The following is a 17,381-nucleotide window of genomic DNA, read 5'->3' on the forward strand; positions in this document are numbered from 1 at the left end:
AGGCAAGATTTCTATTAAGAATATTATGTAATTTTGTTTACCTTCTCTTTAAAAACCAAACTCCCCTTTCCTTGTTTGCTTAACAGTTGTGTTTGTATATGCACAAACATAAGTACAAATATATACCCTTGATGGTAAGTGTTGGTATAAAAGGAAAATAATTATTTGTCCTGGGTTCAGCAATAGCAGTCATTTTTTCTCCTTAGTAGCTGGTGCAGTGCTGTGGTTTTGACTTTCAGCCTGGGAACAACGCTGATAACACCGATGTTTTTAGTTGTTGCTAAGTGATGTTTACTCTGACCAAGGACTTTGTGAGTCTCATGCTCTGCCAGGGAGGAGGGGAAGCCGGGAGGAAGCAGGGACAGGACACCTGACCCAAACTAGCCAAAGAGGTATTCCATACCACAGCACATCATGCCCAGTATATAAACTGGGGGCAGTTACCCGGAAGGGCTAGATTGCTGCTCGGGTTGGGCTGGGTATTGGTTGGCAGGTGGTGAGAGGTTGTATTCTCTTCCCTTGTTATTTCCCTTATCATTATTATTATTGGTGGTAGCAGTAGTGGTTTGTGTTATACCTTAGTTACTGGGCTGTTCTTATCTCAACCCGTTGGAGTTCCATTCTTTCAATTCTCCTTCCCATCCCTCCGGGAGCAGGGCGGGGGGGAAGCTGGGGGAGTGAGCAAGTGGCTGCGTGGTTTCTGGGTTGCCAGCTGGGTTTAAACTATAACATTATTCTAAGTGAAACAAAATTGTTGTAAGTAAATAAATTCAATAAACAACTTTTTTTTTTTTTTCTTCTTGTGTGTGTGTAAAAGCAGCGGTAAAATTTCAGTGTTAAATCTATGTAAAGAAATGGTGCTAAGTCTATAAATTTTTTTTTGCTGAGAAGTAACCTACAATGTTTGACTGAGAAATACAGTCTCTTTCTAAGGTAGTGTGATTTTTTTAAATTTGCTTCTCTTTGCTGCTAAAATCCCTTTTTAGAAAGGAAGGAGGCCTTGTTCTTATTTGTAGCGTATATAATGCTTTTGACAGTACTTCAGCAAGTGGTCATCTTCTTCATACTGCAGTTTTATTATAATGTGAAACTGGGGTTTGGGTCTGTTTTGAACTAAATGAATACTTAGTTTTGACCATGTAATTTACTTAGAACCTTCAAATTTGCTCTGGATCATGTGCTGATTTGCCACAGGCAATCCTCTGTAGTATTTTAGTCGGATAGATTTGAAGTCTCCTTTTAAAGTGCACATCCTGATGGGTTTGTTTCAGTGCTTTTAATTTAATGTAAAGCATTTCTCACTCTTGTCTTAGTTTATGAAGCTTCCAGAAAAACCTGATCTTTTAGACAAGTATTGATCCTTCTTCATGATCAGTGATCTCACAGGCTAAAATATTACATGGAATCATCATCAAGGATTACTCTGGGATGGGGTAAATGCTGGGAGGAGGGAGACTGGTCAGAGCTCCAAGAAAAGATGATACTATGATGGTCATGGAAAAACAGGAAATGGGAAAGACTTTTCAGAAAGTAGTGAATGAGCAGAAAGCAGTAGGAGCAAGAATGACATGTTTTGATTTTAGCTTACCCAAGATTGTTGAGTTTACATTTCCTACATTGCTGTTTTGTTCAGCTCTTAAAAGCAAACATACCCAGTTGTTTCAAGAGATGCAGCCTAGTCTTGATTTGGAACCGAGAAATCAGAATGGTATCTGAAATGTTTTCTGAAGTCCTGGTTTTGGTTTTCATAGTAGGTGGAAAAAGAGCCACCTGAAGACTGCAGTATGTGTTGGAATAATGCATATATCAACGTGAATGAACTTCTAGTAAATAATTTCCATCTTTTTCTTAACAATGTACAGATGCTTAAGGCGTCTGACACACTTGTGTCTGACCACTGGTCTGTGTGTCCTTATCACAGCACATGCTACTGAAGAAAGAAAGTTTCTCTATATCTGAAATAATGTTTTATTTGGAGTAAATGTAAGATAAAATGTTTGAAAAGCTCTCGGAGTTCCCCAGGAAAAGCTCACCAGCATTGCCTGACGGTAACAAATCCCCCACTTAAGTAATAGAGTGTTCAATTTTTTCCTAATTTCTAATCTGTTACAGTTTCTCTTGGTGAATTCCTTGCTGGTGACATCTAGATTTTACTAGATTGGGTTAAACTGTCTCTTGCAAGATGACTGTAGTAGCCTTTCTCTGTGTAAAAGGCACTCCTTGTTCCCCTCAGGATCTAGCCTCAGCTGCTTCATACTGAGGATTCTACTGATGGCTTCTGTGGAAATCATTTGACTAGAAACAGAGCAATGGGAATACTGTGGTGTCCTAATTTCCCTGACCCTGTTTTGCTGCTCTGTGCCTGGAAGTCAGTAATATATTCTGCGCAACTACAGAAATTTTTGCCAAAGCTGTTCTTTTAAATATACATCTTAATGTTCAATTACGCATTAAAATATTTTAAGGGAGTGCTAAGCTGCCCAATTGTACTGTGTAGACAGTGGTGGTTTTACCTCCACAGGATCTAAATGGAACCATATTGATTAGCTCTGGGCTCCAGTTTACCTTTTTTTTCTTCAGTATCTATGCATAGCCTAGAAGCAGTTTTCTGTAAGGCTCAATACTTGAACACTGTGGAATACCACCGCTTACATACAGCAGGAAAAAGTCAGTATCTGCTTTCTCCAAAGTGCATTTCAAGGAGCAGTCCATATTTGCTTTAGAATTAGAGTAATCATGCTGCCATTTTGCTTAATTAGGGCAAGTTTTGCTGTTGCTGTAACCTGGGTCTGTCCTTATGGACCTGTGTTCTTTACTAGTCACTTCATGGTTTTAGTTAGTTACATGGCTGTTTGCGAACTAGATGAAAGTTGTAACTCCCACAGTGATTCTAGAAGTGGGTAATGCAATTTTTCACCTTGTGCTATGTGCAGGAATGAAGCTGTGTCAGCTACCTCTCAGCAGTGTTCTCTTTTCAGCCAGGTAGAAAGATTGTATTTCTTACCTTATGTTTATGCTGTTCTTGCCAAAAATCTAACCTCCTCTTCTTCAGAGAAATAGATTTCTACGGCTGGGTTAAGTAGTTTGCTGAATTTCCTCTGACCTTTTGTGAATTATGTGAGGTTCTTTGCTTCGCTGTTCACATACAGTATGTTGAAAATAAAATATATAGGTTGTACTCTTCAGTAGTTAATAAAATTTAAATTGCACAGGGAGAAACATTTGCGGTGTGAATTTTATTATTTTAGTAGTATTCCTGTGTCATTTTTGGGAGGGAAAAATATATTCTGCATTTATTTTATGTTATTTTAAATCAGAGGAGCAGCATATAAATATCTTTCTAAAGAATTGCATAATTAGTTTTTAAATGAGACCTGCTGTTACCAATTTGGAATACATAGAATTATTTGTGTAGAGTTAGAAATGTCTTTTTTACATGTACATGCCCATTGTATGTAGGGTCTGTAAACAACTGCATGGAATAAGACAGCATTAAAGAACACTGATAGCTAGCCGGTGTATTAGGATGTAGGGGTAATTGAGATTTACAGATTATTTGGTAGCTGCAAGAAGCATAATTGAAAACTGATCAGAGAACTTATCCTAGTATCTGCCAAAAACTGTCAGAATATAGCCATAAAATAGTCACCGGTGTTTAGGGGTCACTTATAATGTCATTTTAATGCACTGTGCAAGGCAGAAAAATCTGTACTGTGTCAATGCATTGTACCTTAATAAAGACTAAAAGGTAACCACAGGCTGATGGTGCACTGTGGTGAGGAGGGCTTACTTCAGCACTAAATCATCCCTGTGTCAGTTGCTGGCACAGCTCATCTTTATGTGTATGGATTTTTAATGAGCTTTAAAGGTAGAACAGGCTTTTACTTTTTATAGATATGCTTTTGTAGTTTGTTGCTGGCATTACTGTAGATTTAAGCAAATTTTAAGAAGTAATGATTGTTTTTTTTTGGGCATGAGGATTGCTTTTATATGACCTTTTTAAACTAAGGACAGATGTGTGTTGACTGTGTAGATTATATATTTCATTGATCCCCTCCCCCTGCAATGTTGCTATGCATTGCACTACTGCATGTGTAGTAAAACCCAATATTCTTAGAACATGTGATTTCTTTAAAGATCAGTGCACCTTTCATATCCCTAATTAAGCCAAAAAATATGGTGTTCTGTGAATATAAAAGATGGAAAAACGATTTTTCAATCAGCTAAGACCAGGCAAGTTTCACAGCAGACATATCATCTGTCTGTTTAGCTGGGAGCATAATACAGTGTGGACAGTTCTCATAAAACACACCTAAGCATGTGCCTTTTCTGGCATGGGTGAGAAAAGGCTCTGAAGGAAAGGTCTAATCAATTATTTAATTGCAGTTACTGTTCCCATCACTCCGTAATTGCTTAATGGGGTACTTGTCATTGTCTTTGAGAAGAGTAACTGCCTGCTTCAAGGTGTAGAACCTCATTTGCTATAGGACCTTGGTGATAAATAGGAAAAGGGGCTTATACCTGGGCTGCAGAATATGTAGGAATACTTCTGTGAAATACGAACTCACTCCTCTAAACGAGATAAGAAGGTTTTATTGAGAGACAAAGTCAATAAAGCAAAAGGAACAGCTCTGGGTGTGTGACCGTAGCCAGAGGTGTACTGAACAGTATTTGTTACAGGTGTATATACTTTCACTATTGCATTAGTCATATACATATTCACAATTCCCATGTATAGGTGGGAAATATAACTAGCTCCAGGAACTTATGATAGTAAAGTCTCCTTCTCTTGGCATCTGCACATTGCTCTTTGGTGATTGTGGGCAGGGGTCTTGAGGATGAAGTAAGCAGACTTCTTGTGAGTGGGGGTCTTCAAGATGAAGTAGTCTTCCTCACAGTGTACTTTTCACCTTTGGCACAGTTGGGTGCCCTAGTAATCACACAACTAGCTGAAACCAGCCATAGCTGTATCTTTTGATAACTAGCGAAGATTTAGAACAGTGTGACCTTCCTGCAAAATTTATTGCAGGATGGGCAGACGAGGAGTATTCCAAGCTAGCAGATGTTTGGGAGGCTCTGTCTCTAAACTAACTGATAAGTAGAAGGATGGTATGAAATAACTCATTCATGTTCGGTGGGGACACCAAATCCTGTAATCTCACCACAGACTTACAACACAAACATTGTTCTTTAAAGCTAAAGGTACTTTAGAAGACTAGTGTGAAACAATTTACTCATGTTTAGTGGGGTCACTAAATTCCACAGACTTACAACACAAACATTGTTCTCTTTCTACAACCTAAGTTAAGCTAAGAAGTACTTCATGTTTTCCTGGCACTAGCTTTTCTTATATCAAGCCCCCCAAGCCCCAAACCCCTCCCCCCTTCTCTCTTTTACCTTTACAAATTCTTTTGCTATGTGACTCCGTTTTTGCTCAAGAGTTCTGGCCATTTTCAACTTGTTGTCTACTCTTGTGTCCTTAGCGAGCTTTGTTTCTGTTATTGTGAACTCATACAGTTATATCCATATAGCCACACCTGTGATTTGCGAAAGCCAATACCTTTATATGTTTATCACACTTCCCAGGCATTACCCTGTGTATGTGTGTTCACTGCTGTATCTCACAATTAATGATATGTGTAATTTGGAATATATTGGTGCCTGTAAGGTTTCTCGCCTTGACCATGTTAATTAAATCTCAGATAAATACAGTAAGCGGATGTCACGCTTATCTGCATGTAAAGAATTAAGAATAAATTACATAGGGGCATTGTAAAGAGGTTCTTTTTGTGGGGGGTGGGTTTTTGATTTTTTTTTTTTTTGTACTGTTGCATTTAGTACCTGGCTTGCGATTCCAAGCAGTTTTTTGACTTAATTTTATGATACAGTTGTTAGGGCAATTATGCGAAACCAAATTCCAAGCACTAGGTATTGTTGCTTGAAGAAATGAAGTGTCATTTTCCTGGCTGTGACATTTCTGAAGTAGCTGAATGTGGTAGAAGTGTCCCTTTGTCTAAGTAACTGCTGCATTTGTATGGAGATTTATTTGCAAATGTTTTAATGGCATAGAAGCTGGCATTTCCAGTGGATTTGCCAAGGGACATATCTCCCTTTCTCTGAGGCAGCACAAATCAAATCAGATAAGACTGAATTTTTTCTTAGAATTGTTAAAGTTCTGTCAAATCTGTTTAATATTGAGATACTGACCCATTTGCATTTAGCAAGTGTTGGTGACCAGAAAAAAACACAAGTTTAATCTGTTGTTATATTTATCAACTTCTGTTTTGTTAAAGTTAACCAACAGTTCATTTTTGCATCTGAAATGTTTTTCAGTACATTTTATTTCTATTAAAAAAATTCTACTGCAGTCTCCATCATATTGGAGACTACAAGTGTCCTTAAGGACTTGTGCATTAAGATACTTAGGAAAAAAAAAAAGCAGGACTTTCTTTGCAAATTAGATGTCATGAGTGTTAATATGACATTGTTAATAACTCGATGCCATTAAATATCCCTGATGAATTTGCACATTAAATTCATGTGAGGCATGTGAGGGAATTTGAGGAGGGAGTTGATCAAGGGGATATCGGCAAGATACGGATCAGTCGTACATGCTGGACCATGGCTACACACACAGGCTAAGCTGTCAGGACCTTGTGATTGTTCTGCTTTTAACTAGGCTGTCACAGCTGTCCTGCTGTAGGATGCTCTGCTACACTGTTTTATATAAATCAACAGTGAAACGTGGCTGTGGGGGAGGAAAATCATCGTTACTGTTGGATTGTGGCTTTTTTAACTGGGATTTTTTTACATATTGTTGTTCCGCTAGCATTTGGATTCAGAGGCATAATATTGTGTGTGCTCATGTCTTCTGCACTATTACTGTTGAGGAATGGAAAGATTTTTTTTTAATTAGGTTTTAATTTATATAAAATAATAAATTAAATTTAAATTGCACTAAAAATTCAAGTGCCTGGTTGGCAGAGTATATTATGGGTGATATCATGAAATCTAAATTATTTGCTGGTATATTTACTTGCAGGGAGGGAGCAACTCCCAGCTGATTGGCATACCTCCTCTTATCAGGAAGTCTTGCGTTAACATAAAAGATAAGGCCAGAAGCAATGAGAGCTGGGGATCAGGTCTCCTGTAATCTTTGTCTTATTGTTAGCTGGTGTGAAGTGAGCATTTTTCACTTGAGTAGCTGCTACATACATATGACAGTTAATATGCAGGTAATTACTCTTTCAGGGCTTGCAGCTGTAGGACTGTGTCCTACATTAAGACTTTTGTCAACCTTCTCCCTGGGATTTCAGTCTGCATTTACAACTGTGCTTCTTCATCTTCTCAATACCATTTCAGGCAGCTTTGAAGAACGCTGTGGCAATTTCTGATCCCATAGCAGAGAGAAGGAATGCAGATGACATTGTTCTAAGTTTACTGTGCATTTTCTGTTTAATTCCGTCAAATATGTTTGAGTACCACTGGGATCTTTTTTGTTTTTTCGAAAGTATATATGAATTTGCACAAGGAAATGTAGGCTTTTTTCTGTAATGCTGTAGAGAATCAAACGAGCATGGCTGATAAGTTTTTGCTGTGTATGCAGTAAACAGTAACAAATTGAGGCCAGTGTATCTTTTGTCGTGTGCAGCTCATTTTTTGCTTGAATATGTGGTATCCTTTATAATAGATTTAAATAAATACTTATTTCAGAGAGGCCATACTTGCATGTCTTCACTATATACTGGGTTGGTTTTTTTTTTTTTCATTGTTCTCTGCCTCGTAAGGCCTTTAATTTAAATCAAGGTCAATGATAGAAATCTCTTGGTGTAATGTCAATGTCAATTACAGAGGAGTTAACATAATTAAACTGGATTATGGTTTCAGGGAGACAAATTTCAAATAAACTTAGCCTAACATTTGACCTAAATAGACATGCATGTTCATTATTAATGTACTTGAAAAATCTGGGCATGAAGTAGTGCAGTGGTGTTGAATAGTAGTATGTCTGTAACTGAAATACTGGAAAATTGATGTTGTTTGAAGTGTTTTTAACAGTGGTTCATAGATACTTTTATGTTGTGATAATAACTTAGTTTCACACTGGATATAACATGATAGTCTGTTTTAATGTACCTGCTGTCTATGACAAGACTCTCTAATATTTTCTTTGCAGCTGTTGAGCATTTTGAGACTGTTGTTCAAGCGGAATTATTGTTTTCAACATACTGCTCAGTCACTGTGATTATGATCTCTGTAAGACACTCTAGGTATTCTAAAGGAATGTCAGATCCTCTAATTAACAGTAGACAATTACTATTTAGAAGGTGCAATACAGAAAGGTGAAAACTAGGCCAGAACTGTAAATCTGGTGGGAGGTGATTAAAACAAAGTGTCTGGATGCATTTGTTTACTTTTTACAATGAAATAATAAATGTGCCATCCCACAGTGCCTAGACGTGAGGCACCTCTGTCTGTAGAATTCAAGGTGCATCTTTAAATGTGTGACCCAAGTCAAGGGCTGCACTTGAATGACAAGACCATCTGTATTATCTGTGTGATTGTGCAGAGCACTTGCAAGGCACATCAAATCTTATGTTGTCACAGATGAATTGTTCAAGCTTAAACAAAAAGAGGAAAAATGACTTTGTAAATTCAATTTGTTTGTGTTTTTTTTTTTTTTTAACTCGGGTATTATATTTTCTGAGCTTGGTAAACAATTTTTGGCATCTTTGTGTATCGTCTTTTCCTTCTTCCTTTGTGCTTCCCTATTCTCTGGGGTATGTAATTGTATGATTACCCCTTTTTCTGGCCGCGACTTACCTTTGTTGAGAGAGAGAGCCACTGTACAGTGAATTAATATCCAAGGCATAAACTCTAGGATTTTTTTACAAATTTAAGTTATGTTCCTTCATTATGATGTGTTATGACCTCCTGTTCTTCCTTCCTTTTATTAGGATCCGTTTTTATGCTGAAAGTTCAAGTAAATGACATAATCAGTCATCAGTACCTGCAACAAGCGGTTGTAGAAGTGTTTGTTAACTACACAAAGACAAATTCTACTCTTACTGGAAGCAATGGAGCAGTATTAATAAAAGTTCCATACAAATTAGGAGTAAGCTTAACTATTGTATCATACAAGGATGGCTACATGTTAACACCTTTGCCTTGGAAGACTGGGAGAATGCCAAGTACGTAAGCGTCTTATAGTCCTATTATTAAACCCTATCTGTCAGTAATTAAGTTTCTCTCTTTCTCAGCAGTCTGGGTAGTTACTGTCAACAGAAAATGACTGATGTCAGTCAAGGGAGATGGCGCCTGTCAAAGCAGATGTAAGGGCAAATGGTCTGTTAGACTAACCAAAATTCTCATTACTGTAAAACAGAAAATAGCCCTTTTTAACTCTCAGTAGATTATACTGTGGTACTGTGAGTGTATTCCAAGAAATTGTTTACTTAGACTCAAATGGTAGTGTGTTTTGACAAAAGTCGTACAGTCTTTAGTAATTCCTGGACTGCTGGTGCTTTGAGTCCTGTGTAAGGGGTATAACCTTGTTGTTACAGCTTCCTTTCAGCAGTGTTTCCTCACAAGTTTTCCTTTTAACTATTGCATGCTCTTAAAAATTGCATGTTTTGTTTGGTTTGTTTTTTTTTTTAAAGAAGTGCAATCTTAAGAATTCCAGGCACTTCTTTTTTATCTATAGAAGGCATAAGACAGTAGCAAACACACAACAAAGGGCCTTCCTGCCTAACCACTAAAATTCCTGGACAGCAGGACTGGTTTATTTATCTAGTCTTCATATACTCATATACTTTTCTTTTTAATCGTTCTATTCACTATTCCTTCAGAATCGGATATCTTGCAGGATTTTTTTCAGTTGCATAGTGTAATGGATATTATTACTTTCCACAGTATACTCTTCTGTGATGCTTTCATTATTCCCACAAAGTCAAGCTAATATGTGGCTGTTTGAAGATACTGTCTTAATTACTGGAAAACTGTCTGGTAAGTTCAGGCTATGCAGACCATAATCTAAACACTTTGTGACAACCATCTGTACATATACACAAAAAATTTAAGCATGTTCACATCCTCATGTAATGCTTATCTCAAAACCAGATTTTCAGTTAATTGTGCATCCATACATGTGGCTTTGACAAGTGCTAGACATACACAAAGCATGGAGAAAATGGGTGAAAACAGGTTTTTATACTAAATGGATTTCTGAACAGTAATAAAATAACTGTTTGTGTATTTTACCCTTGCTGAGACAAAATTTTACTCTTTTATAGATGCCAAACTTCAACCAAGTGTTCAGTTTCCAAAATTTTTAATAAAGCTTCCAACAAATCGACATATTACAAATGTTACAGCCTATCTGACAGTGCCGGAGCAGTTTTTGAAAGTAGACAGCTTTGTCTATTCCACAGGAATTCTTCTAAGTAAATCAGGTATGTAAATATGTTAAGATTTTTTTTTTTAAAGGAAGAAATCTTCTAATTATAATGAGTGTTACAGAAAAACATATGCTTAAATTAAAAGGGCCTGAACTTGCTTCCATTGCATTAAAGCTTTGTTCTATAAACACATCAGGTGAGTAATTAATGTCACTTTTACTCCATGCAGTATTAGAACATAGCATATCTTACTAAACTGAAATACTCCTTCAGAATCAGCTTTTCACATATACATATGTATGTATATAAGGTGTTTACTAAACATGTATGTGTATAAATATATATACACACACACATACATATAAGGTGTTTAGTAAACACCTTAAAAATACAGTTGTGGTCAGCGTGTAAACTCGATGAACCTAAAGAAATAAGTGAAACTGCAGCAGTTGACTTCAGCTGTGGGGTTTTCTGCATCTTCACTAAGATGGTTGCCCCTAGGAGATTTACACCTAGCATAAAAATTGTATGGAAACTCATGTTTAGCTCATGGGCAGTTAATCTGCATGAGCCTGTTTGAAATGAAGCAGTCACTTTGTATACAGAGCACAGCTGTAACAATCTTTTCTGTGCATTTGTTTCACTGAAGAAGCAGTAAGTAGTTTCATGCTCATATGCAGTTGGATCTTTCAGTATTTGTCATTTTACAGATTTTTTTTTTTTTTTATTACTTGCGTATATACAGTCTCTGGTAGATAGTACTGTCTGCAGCTTCATCTTTCTTTTGTTCTTCTATTCCCAGTGGAACTGAAGCCATGAGGCTCTTAAATTCATAGCAGTACATGAGGAAGCCACTACATGACTTGTTGGAACTTGTCATGGTCTCATTTAATTTTCATCAAATTTTTTAAAAACTTTTCTTACCTTTATTTCACCTCTTCATATGTAAGGTATAGGAGAATAAACAGCATTTCTCCCCTTCAGATCTTCCTTTTAATCTGTCTGGCATGTGTTTTAAATTATTCATATACTCCTAAAGGAATAAGCTTGCTTTTAGGGCATGTGGAAGCTAATTGATATCTGATGCACCAGGATTTTTCTCACAGCCAGCTTCTAACACCTTGCATCAATTTAACAGTGTTCTGGTACTTACTAATTCTGTTTTGGCTTCTTTCATCATGCTGTCATATGGTGCATTCTGAAGTATTTGCAAATTAGTGTTAAGGAAAACAAAGGAAACAAACTTTCAGGCTTCATTGTAAAACTCTGTATATGCGGCATTTTCTTTGAATGTTCTGACAAGCCTCATGATTAACTATTCAGTTAATTATAACTGCCAAGTTAGAAAGTTAGTCCTTACAGGAAAGTTTTAAGAGGACTGTTCAACCAAGGAAAAATGCAGCAGTCATATATTTGCATATGGCTTCAGTTTGATTCAGTGTTACATATATTGCAGTTATACAAAAAATCTTTATCTGTATTTCATCATAGGATAACTGGTTTGCAATCACATTATCTGAGGGCTAAAAACCTTCCTCCTTCACCCCCAAGCCAGATTTTGCCTCACCATTGTTTCTGCAGTCATCATTAAACCTGTATGTCGAAAGTCTGTTTTGCTTTTACAGATTTGGTATAGAAATTACTGGGGTTTATTTTAATCGCATTTTGAAAGTCCAGAAGAGAAAAATATTGATCTTTATTTCACCGAGTTGTGATATCTGTGTAGCTGGATGTGAATGGGGGGCTCACTTCTACTTACAAATAGGATATATTCTTAATTATATATTTTTTTAAGTACACTATGAATGGAGAATTATAGCAAAGCTGTTTCTCACATATAGGTTTCAAAAGCATGGAATTAGCTCCTCTTGCTGCAATATGCGTAAACGTTCGTTTAACTGGGAAAGAACTAAAAGTAAATGGTCCCATTCAGATTACACTTCCTCTTCCCCCAAGTACTGTAAAATCAGGAGATGCTGTACCTGCATGGGCATTTGATATGAAAACTGGTAAGTGGACTAAGTTATTCGTTATTCTGCCTTTTGGCACATGTATATAGTTTTGGCCATATAACACTGTATGTCATGGAAGAGGGAGTGCACTAATGTATGAGGTGGTGATAAATAGTCGCAAATTTTTTTGATTGATTAGCTTGAATTGTTCTAATGAATTTCCCTGCTTTCATTAGTTCAAAAAGCTTTGGTAAAATTCATTAACATTCCTATTGGACAAATTTGTAAATAAATGGATTTTTATTTTGATGGGAGCCTAAGGATTCAGGGGACATACATTTTAGGTGATATTAAATTTTAAGCCAGGTAATTTTGTGAATGCCTTTTTAAAAGAAGATCAGACTTAAAGATTTGGATGTTTTTTCCCTGGAGTGTAGCTGTAAAGATCCTTTGACACTAAAATTGGAATAGATACTACTTCAGTTAATAAAAGCATTTCAGAAAATGAAATTAAGGCAAAATAAGAGTTATCAAAGGGAACTGTTCTTACAGTATGCGTTGGAAGAGAAGACTGAAGATTATAGGCATTCTAAACCTGTTGTCATCCGTTCATGTCTAATTTTAGTCAATAGTAAGTAATGAGCTAGATACACTTATCCCATTTAGATGTGCGTACACACCTAATACAGGACGAGTGTACTGATAGTCTTACACTGTACCGTATAATTTCCATCACACTTTGGCTTGAAACATGCAAGGGAGTGAAGAGGTAAGTGTTTTACTCCTTATTAAGACAAAAAGCTGTTATTCAACTGTTAGAAGTATGGCAGAGGACACCAACTCTAACAAGTGTTGTTTACGTGTTCAAGAAACAAATCTATCATCTTAATGAAGAAGCAAAGAACATTGAATTGAGAACATGTTAATAAAAATGACTAGGTTATCTCTTGGGATAAGAGTGACTAGAATAACTTTTGGAATAGATTAAATCTATCTATACACCTAGAAGACTTCAGAGGGGTGACTGGTGATAAAGAGATAGCATTCTTCATCAAAGAAAGGATTTTAGTCTGACATGGTGAAATAGCACAAGGGGGTTTAGTTTCTTGCTGCCACAGCCACTTTTTCCAGCTCCTTTGTTCATCTGTACCTGTGCTGAGCTGTTTTATCTCACTAAATGGATAACTGGTGTTATTACACAGTGTTATTAAAACAAAAAGTTGACAGAGTTAGAGCAGCCCAGTGCAGGGTCAGATTGAAGTATAAACCAGTGTAAGATGTGTATGTGGGTGTTGAGGGACCTACTCAACAGGACTCATGTAGGCATGTTGGCCTTGGTACAGCAAAAGCAGGAGCGTGGCATGCTGATCCAATACAAGTGAAACAGTTGGTTTTTAGCTGTCAGATGGTGTGCTCTCTGATAGAGGTGAATTGTTTATAGTGGGTGCTCACTGAGGTGTTTTTGCATGGGGCGTTCATTGATGCTTGCTGATGAGAGGACTAGGAGGACTGTGAACGAGGAGAGGGACTTCTGGGGCATAACTGTAACTTCCACTTTTTCTTCTGCTTCCTCATCTCTTCTCTGCAGTGAAAATTTGTAACTGTATTTGTTGTTTGGAGGTTTATTCTTAAATATGTTTCTTTGATGTTTACCTTTGATTTGACATGTGCAAAACAACTTTTTTCTAAGATAACTGAGTAATAGCAAGGTATTTCTTAGTCAAGGTTCTGGTGACTGCCGACAGTTGAACACCTCAGCTCTCCAGCAAGCATTCAAGAGAGTATGTAAGTAACGGTAGGCCTCCACCTGAGCTGAATGGAGGCTTACTGTTGCACTGAATAATGAGGATTTGGCATCCTAGATGTAGTGTGTGGGATGGTCCCCAGCAGTATTTTGAAACACTCTTTTTAAATGCTGAAGTCCTTGGGTAATATGTCATAATGGTAATCAGAGTTTCCATGTTAGTATTGATAGTGGTGAGGGAGCAGGTCTGTGTTTGAAGTTGTGTAGACTGAGCTATATGCATCAGAAAAAAGATAGAAACTGCTTTTATGTGTCTGCTTGTGCAGTGTTCCGTGGGGTTACTTGAAGTGTAATAGTACTAAGACTGTTCCTGGAAAATGAGATTTTCTAATTATATTCCAGCTGCTGTAAATGCAGAATTTGTTGATGTATATTGAATGTGGCTTCCTTCTTTTTCTTTCTAAGTATTTTGCCTCATTAGTACCAGAAGTACTTTGTGGATTTTAATAGAATTAAAAAAAAAAAAAAAAAAGCGAGCTTGCATTGCAACATTAAATTGAGAACAATATTGCGCTGCTTGGCAGTATATGGTAGAGAATATGTGCTTACTCATAAATCACATCTTAGTGTTTTTCTTATTATGTACTATTTTCTATGCAGTATACTGCGGAAGAGATAATCTGCTGAAGAGGACAGCAATGATTATATAGCTGCTTATACGTTTGTTCAGTCAAGATGGAACTTCTGGAGACCTAAAATTTTTTATTCCCTTTTGTATGTGGTGGTTTGCATAGGTTTTATATCTGTCTGTAAGTAGCCTACCCTCAATACTTGTAAAACAATGGTTTTACACTATAGCAGCATCTTGCCTTAGAGTTGACTGGACAGGGAATTTGGAGACCTGTTGTTGCCTCCTTATGAGAGTTAGGGATAGAAGACTTTTCTGGCTGGTCTTGCTCCTGAATCTGGAGAAGAGGGTTTCCAGGTAACTGAGAAACCACCTCTTTGAGGGCTCTAGGTGGCTGCTGCTGTTCCCCTCTGCCAGCTGTCACAAGTTATCAGGAGAAGGCTGCAAGTCTTACTGCCGAATGATATTTTGGGTGTGTGGGTGTGTGCGCATGCACATGGCATGTGTCACTTCTCAGATTCCTCCTGTATTTTTCCTTTCACTTTGCTGAAAGAAAGATCTTGGAGGAAAATCAAAATGATAGGGCTTGTATGATTTAATACTTTTTTGTGTGCTTTGGTTAGCGTTATTTTAAAAAAGCTGGTGGTTCTCTCTCCTTCTTAGTATTTGCAGTTCGAAAATGTAAGGTTGTTTATATGAGGTTGTTTTCTGTCCTTGGAATTTCACAGATGGGCCACAATAAATGTGTTCAAATGTAGCTCTGTCTTTTCTATTGCATTCTTTATTAATTGTGGAAGCTGGCATACTGTAATACCTGTCTTTTGCATAGCTAAACAGATGGTGTGGAATCTGCGTCTTAACAATAGACCTTCCTTGGGTTAACTGAACTGTTACTACCTTGGGGCAGGGAGGGGGAGAGAAGTATTCAAGACAAACATTGTTTATCCTATTGTAGTTTATTAGATTAAAATGCTTTCCCTCAAAGTGCTGCTAGTTAAACTTGTATTAATATGCTTAAATTACCTGCTCCTTGATATTTTATTTTCTAAAATCTTGGACCTCATACATGCTTAAGCTCATAGAACAGGATTTTTTGCATGATTTGTGTGCTTACCTATGAAAGGTATTTATAGAAAATAAATTACATTAATTCTGGTAAATAATGTTGATGTTTTGTTTCAAAATAAATGTCCACACAGGGATGCCTGCAGTGAAATTACCAAGAGAGAAAGTGTGCATGTTTAGCTAAGGTTGTGTAATAGTGCATAGGTAAGAAGCTTCTGTTGGTTTTTTTTTTGTGACCTGGTGTATTTTTGCTAACAGCTTTATCACTAATGGTTTGATCTATAGAAGAATGCTGCATGACCTGTGCAATATTTTGGCTTTCTTTTTTTTTTCCAGGTGCTTGGGTAAGCCATGGGCTAGGAAAGGTAAAGGAAGCAGATGGTCAATTAGTATGGACATACACTGCTCAACACTTAGGCTACTGGATAGCAGCTCCACTGCCTGGAGCAAGAGGTATTGCAACAACTGGCAAAGAGATCACTGGCTAACCCAAGTAATAATATACTGTAAGGCTGTCAGTTTGATTGCTTTATTTAACAGCAGAAAGGGAAAAACAACATGCAGTTTGAACAGTTGGATAACTTCTGTTTGTATCCTGATAGCCTTTGTGCATGTAACTGTTTCCTAGAGCTTCAGATACTAAAGGGGGAAAAGTCCAGACTGTACTTGAATTTACATGTTTATACTGTCGCCATCTTTTGGAAGAAGCCTGCAAGGGAGCTGTCCCTATAGGAGAGCTAGAAATCAACAGGACTGTATGCCTTACTGTAGAGGATCATGGGTGATAGGAGGAAATACAGTGAAAAAATTAATCTTGGGTAGAACAGCCCCAGTGAATTCTGTTTTATGTAAACTTGTTGAATGTTTTGCAAATTCATATGAAGGATTTCTTATCAGAGAACTAGGATGTCAAATTAAAAACATACCACTTTCTGACAGAAGCACTATGCAGAAAATGTGGACCATATTTCTAAATGGACACCTAATACAAGTGTAATTTGACTGGAATTGAGTAGATGTCATGTAAGGCTTTAATACTTGAGATGACCTTTTCAAGATGCATTACATTGTAACCACTGAATATTTTCAGTTTGAAATCGCAAGGTGAAAAGGAAAGGATAAACATAGTGCCATAGCAACACAAAATTACTGAAAAAGTATAGTTTAATTTATTAGCTACAGCTCTGCATATGAAGCGGAATTGTTTTTGAGAGCTAACTCTCTTTTTGCTTGGCAATCTAGAATCCATTATTAGTGTGGTTTCCAAGGACATCACAGCCTATCACACGGTGTTTCTTACTGCCATCCTGGGAGGTACTGTTGTCATTATCATTGGATTTTTTGCTGTTCTTCTTTGTTACTGCAGGTAAGCTAAAATAAGCTCAGCATGAATAGAATTTAAGGTTGATAAAATAGTCTTTTGAAGTAGAGGCTTGTTTCCTTAGCTAAACTATAATGCATAACCTAATATTTCTTTAAAAATCATAGTTATTACAGAACTTTGTTTAAAGTTTGTGATGACACATTACAGTTCTTAACCAAATCTGGTCTTCAGCTCTGGAAGTCAACAGTATAGTACTTCTTGGTATGCTCTA

At 37.0% G+C, this 17,381-nt stretch overlaps 1 protein-coding gene across 3 annotated transcripts in view; it reads left to right on the top strand.

Annotated features, from left to right (window-relative positions):
• The window catches only part of FAM171B (family with sequence similarity 171 member B), a 191,242-nt gene that overhangs the window by 15,534 nt on the left and 158,327 nt on the right, over window positions 1–17,381 (top strand). For all 3 annotated transcript variants that reach the window (XM_065669863.1, XM_065669861.1, XM_065669862.1), the window contains exons 2-7: window positions 8,958–9,191; window positions 9,913–10,005; window positions 10,293–10,451; window positions 12,239–12,406; window positions 16,123–16,239; window positions 17,029–17,152. In XM_065669863.1, coding sequence (XP_065525935.1) covers window positions 8,958–9,191; window positions 9,913–10,005; window positions 10,293–10,451; window positions 12,239–12,406; window positions 16,123–16,239; window positions 17,029–17,152 — 895 coding nt within the window. The remainder of the gene's footprint in view (window positions 1–8,957; window positions 9,192–9,912; window positions 10,006–10,292; window positions 10,452–12,238; window positions 12,407–16,122; window positions 16,240–17,028; window positions 17,153–17,381) is intronic.

The sequence above is a fragment of the Lathamus discolor genome, chromosome 3, assembly GCF_037157495.1.
Source record: "Lathamus discolor isolate bLatDis1 chromosome 3, bLatDis1.hap1, whole genome shotgun sequence".
NCBI lineage: Eukaryota > Metazoa > Chordata > Aves > Psittaciformes > Psittacidae > Lathamus > Lathamus discolor.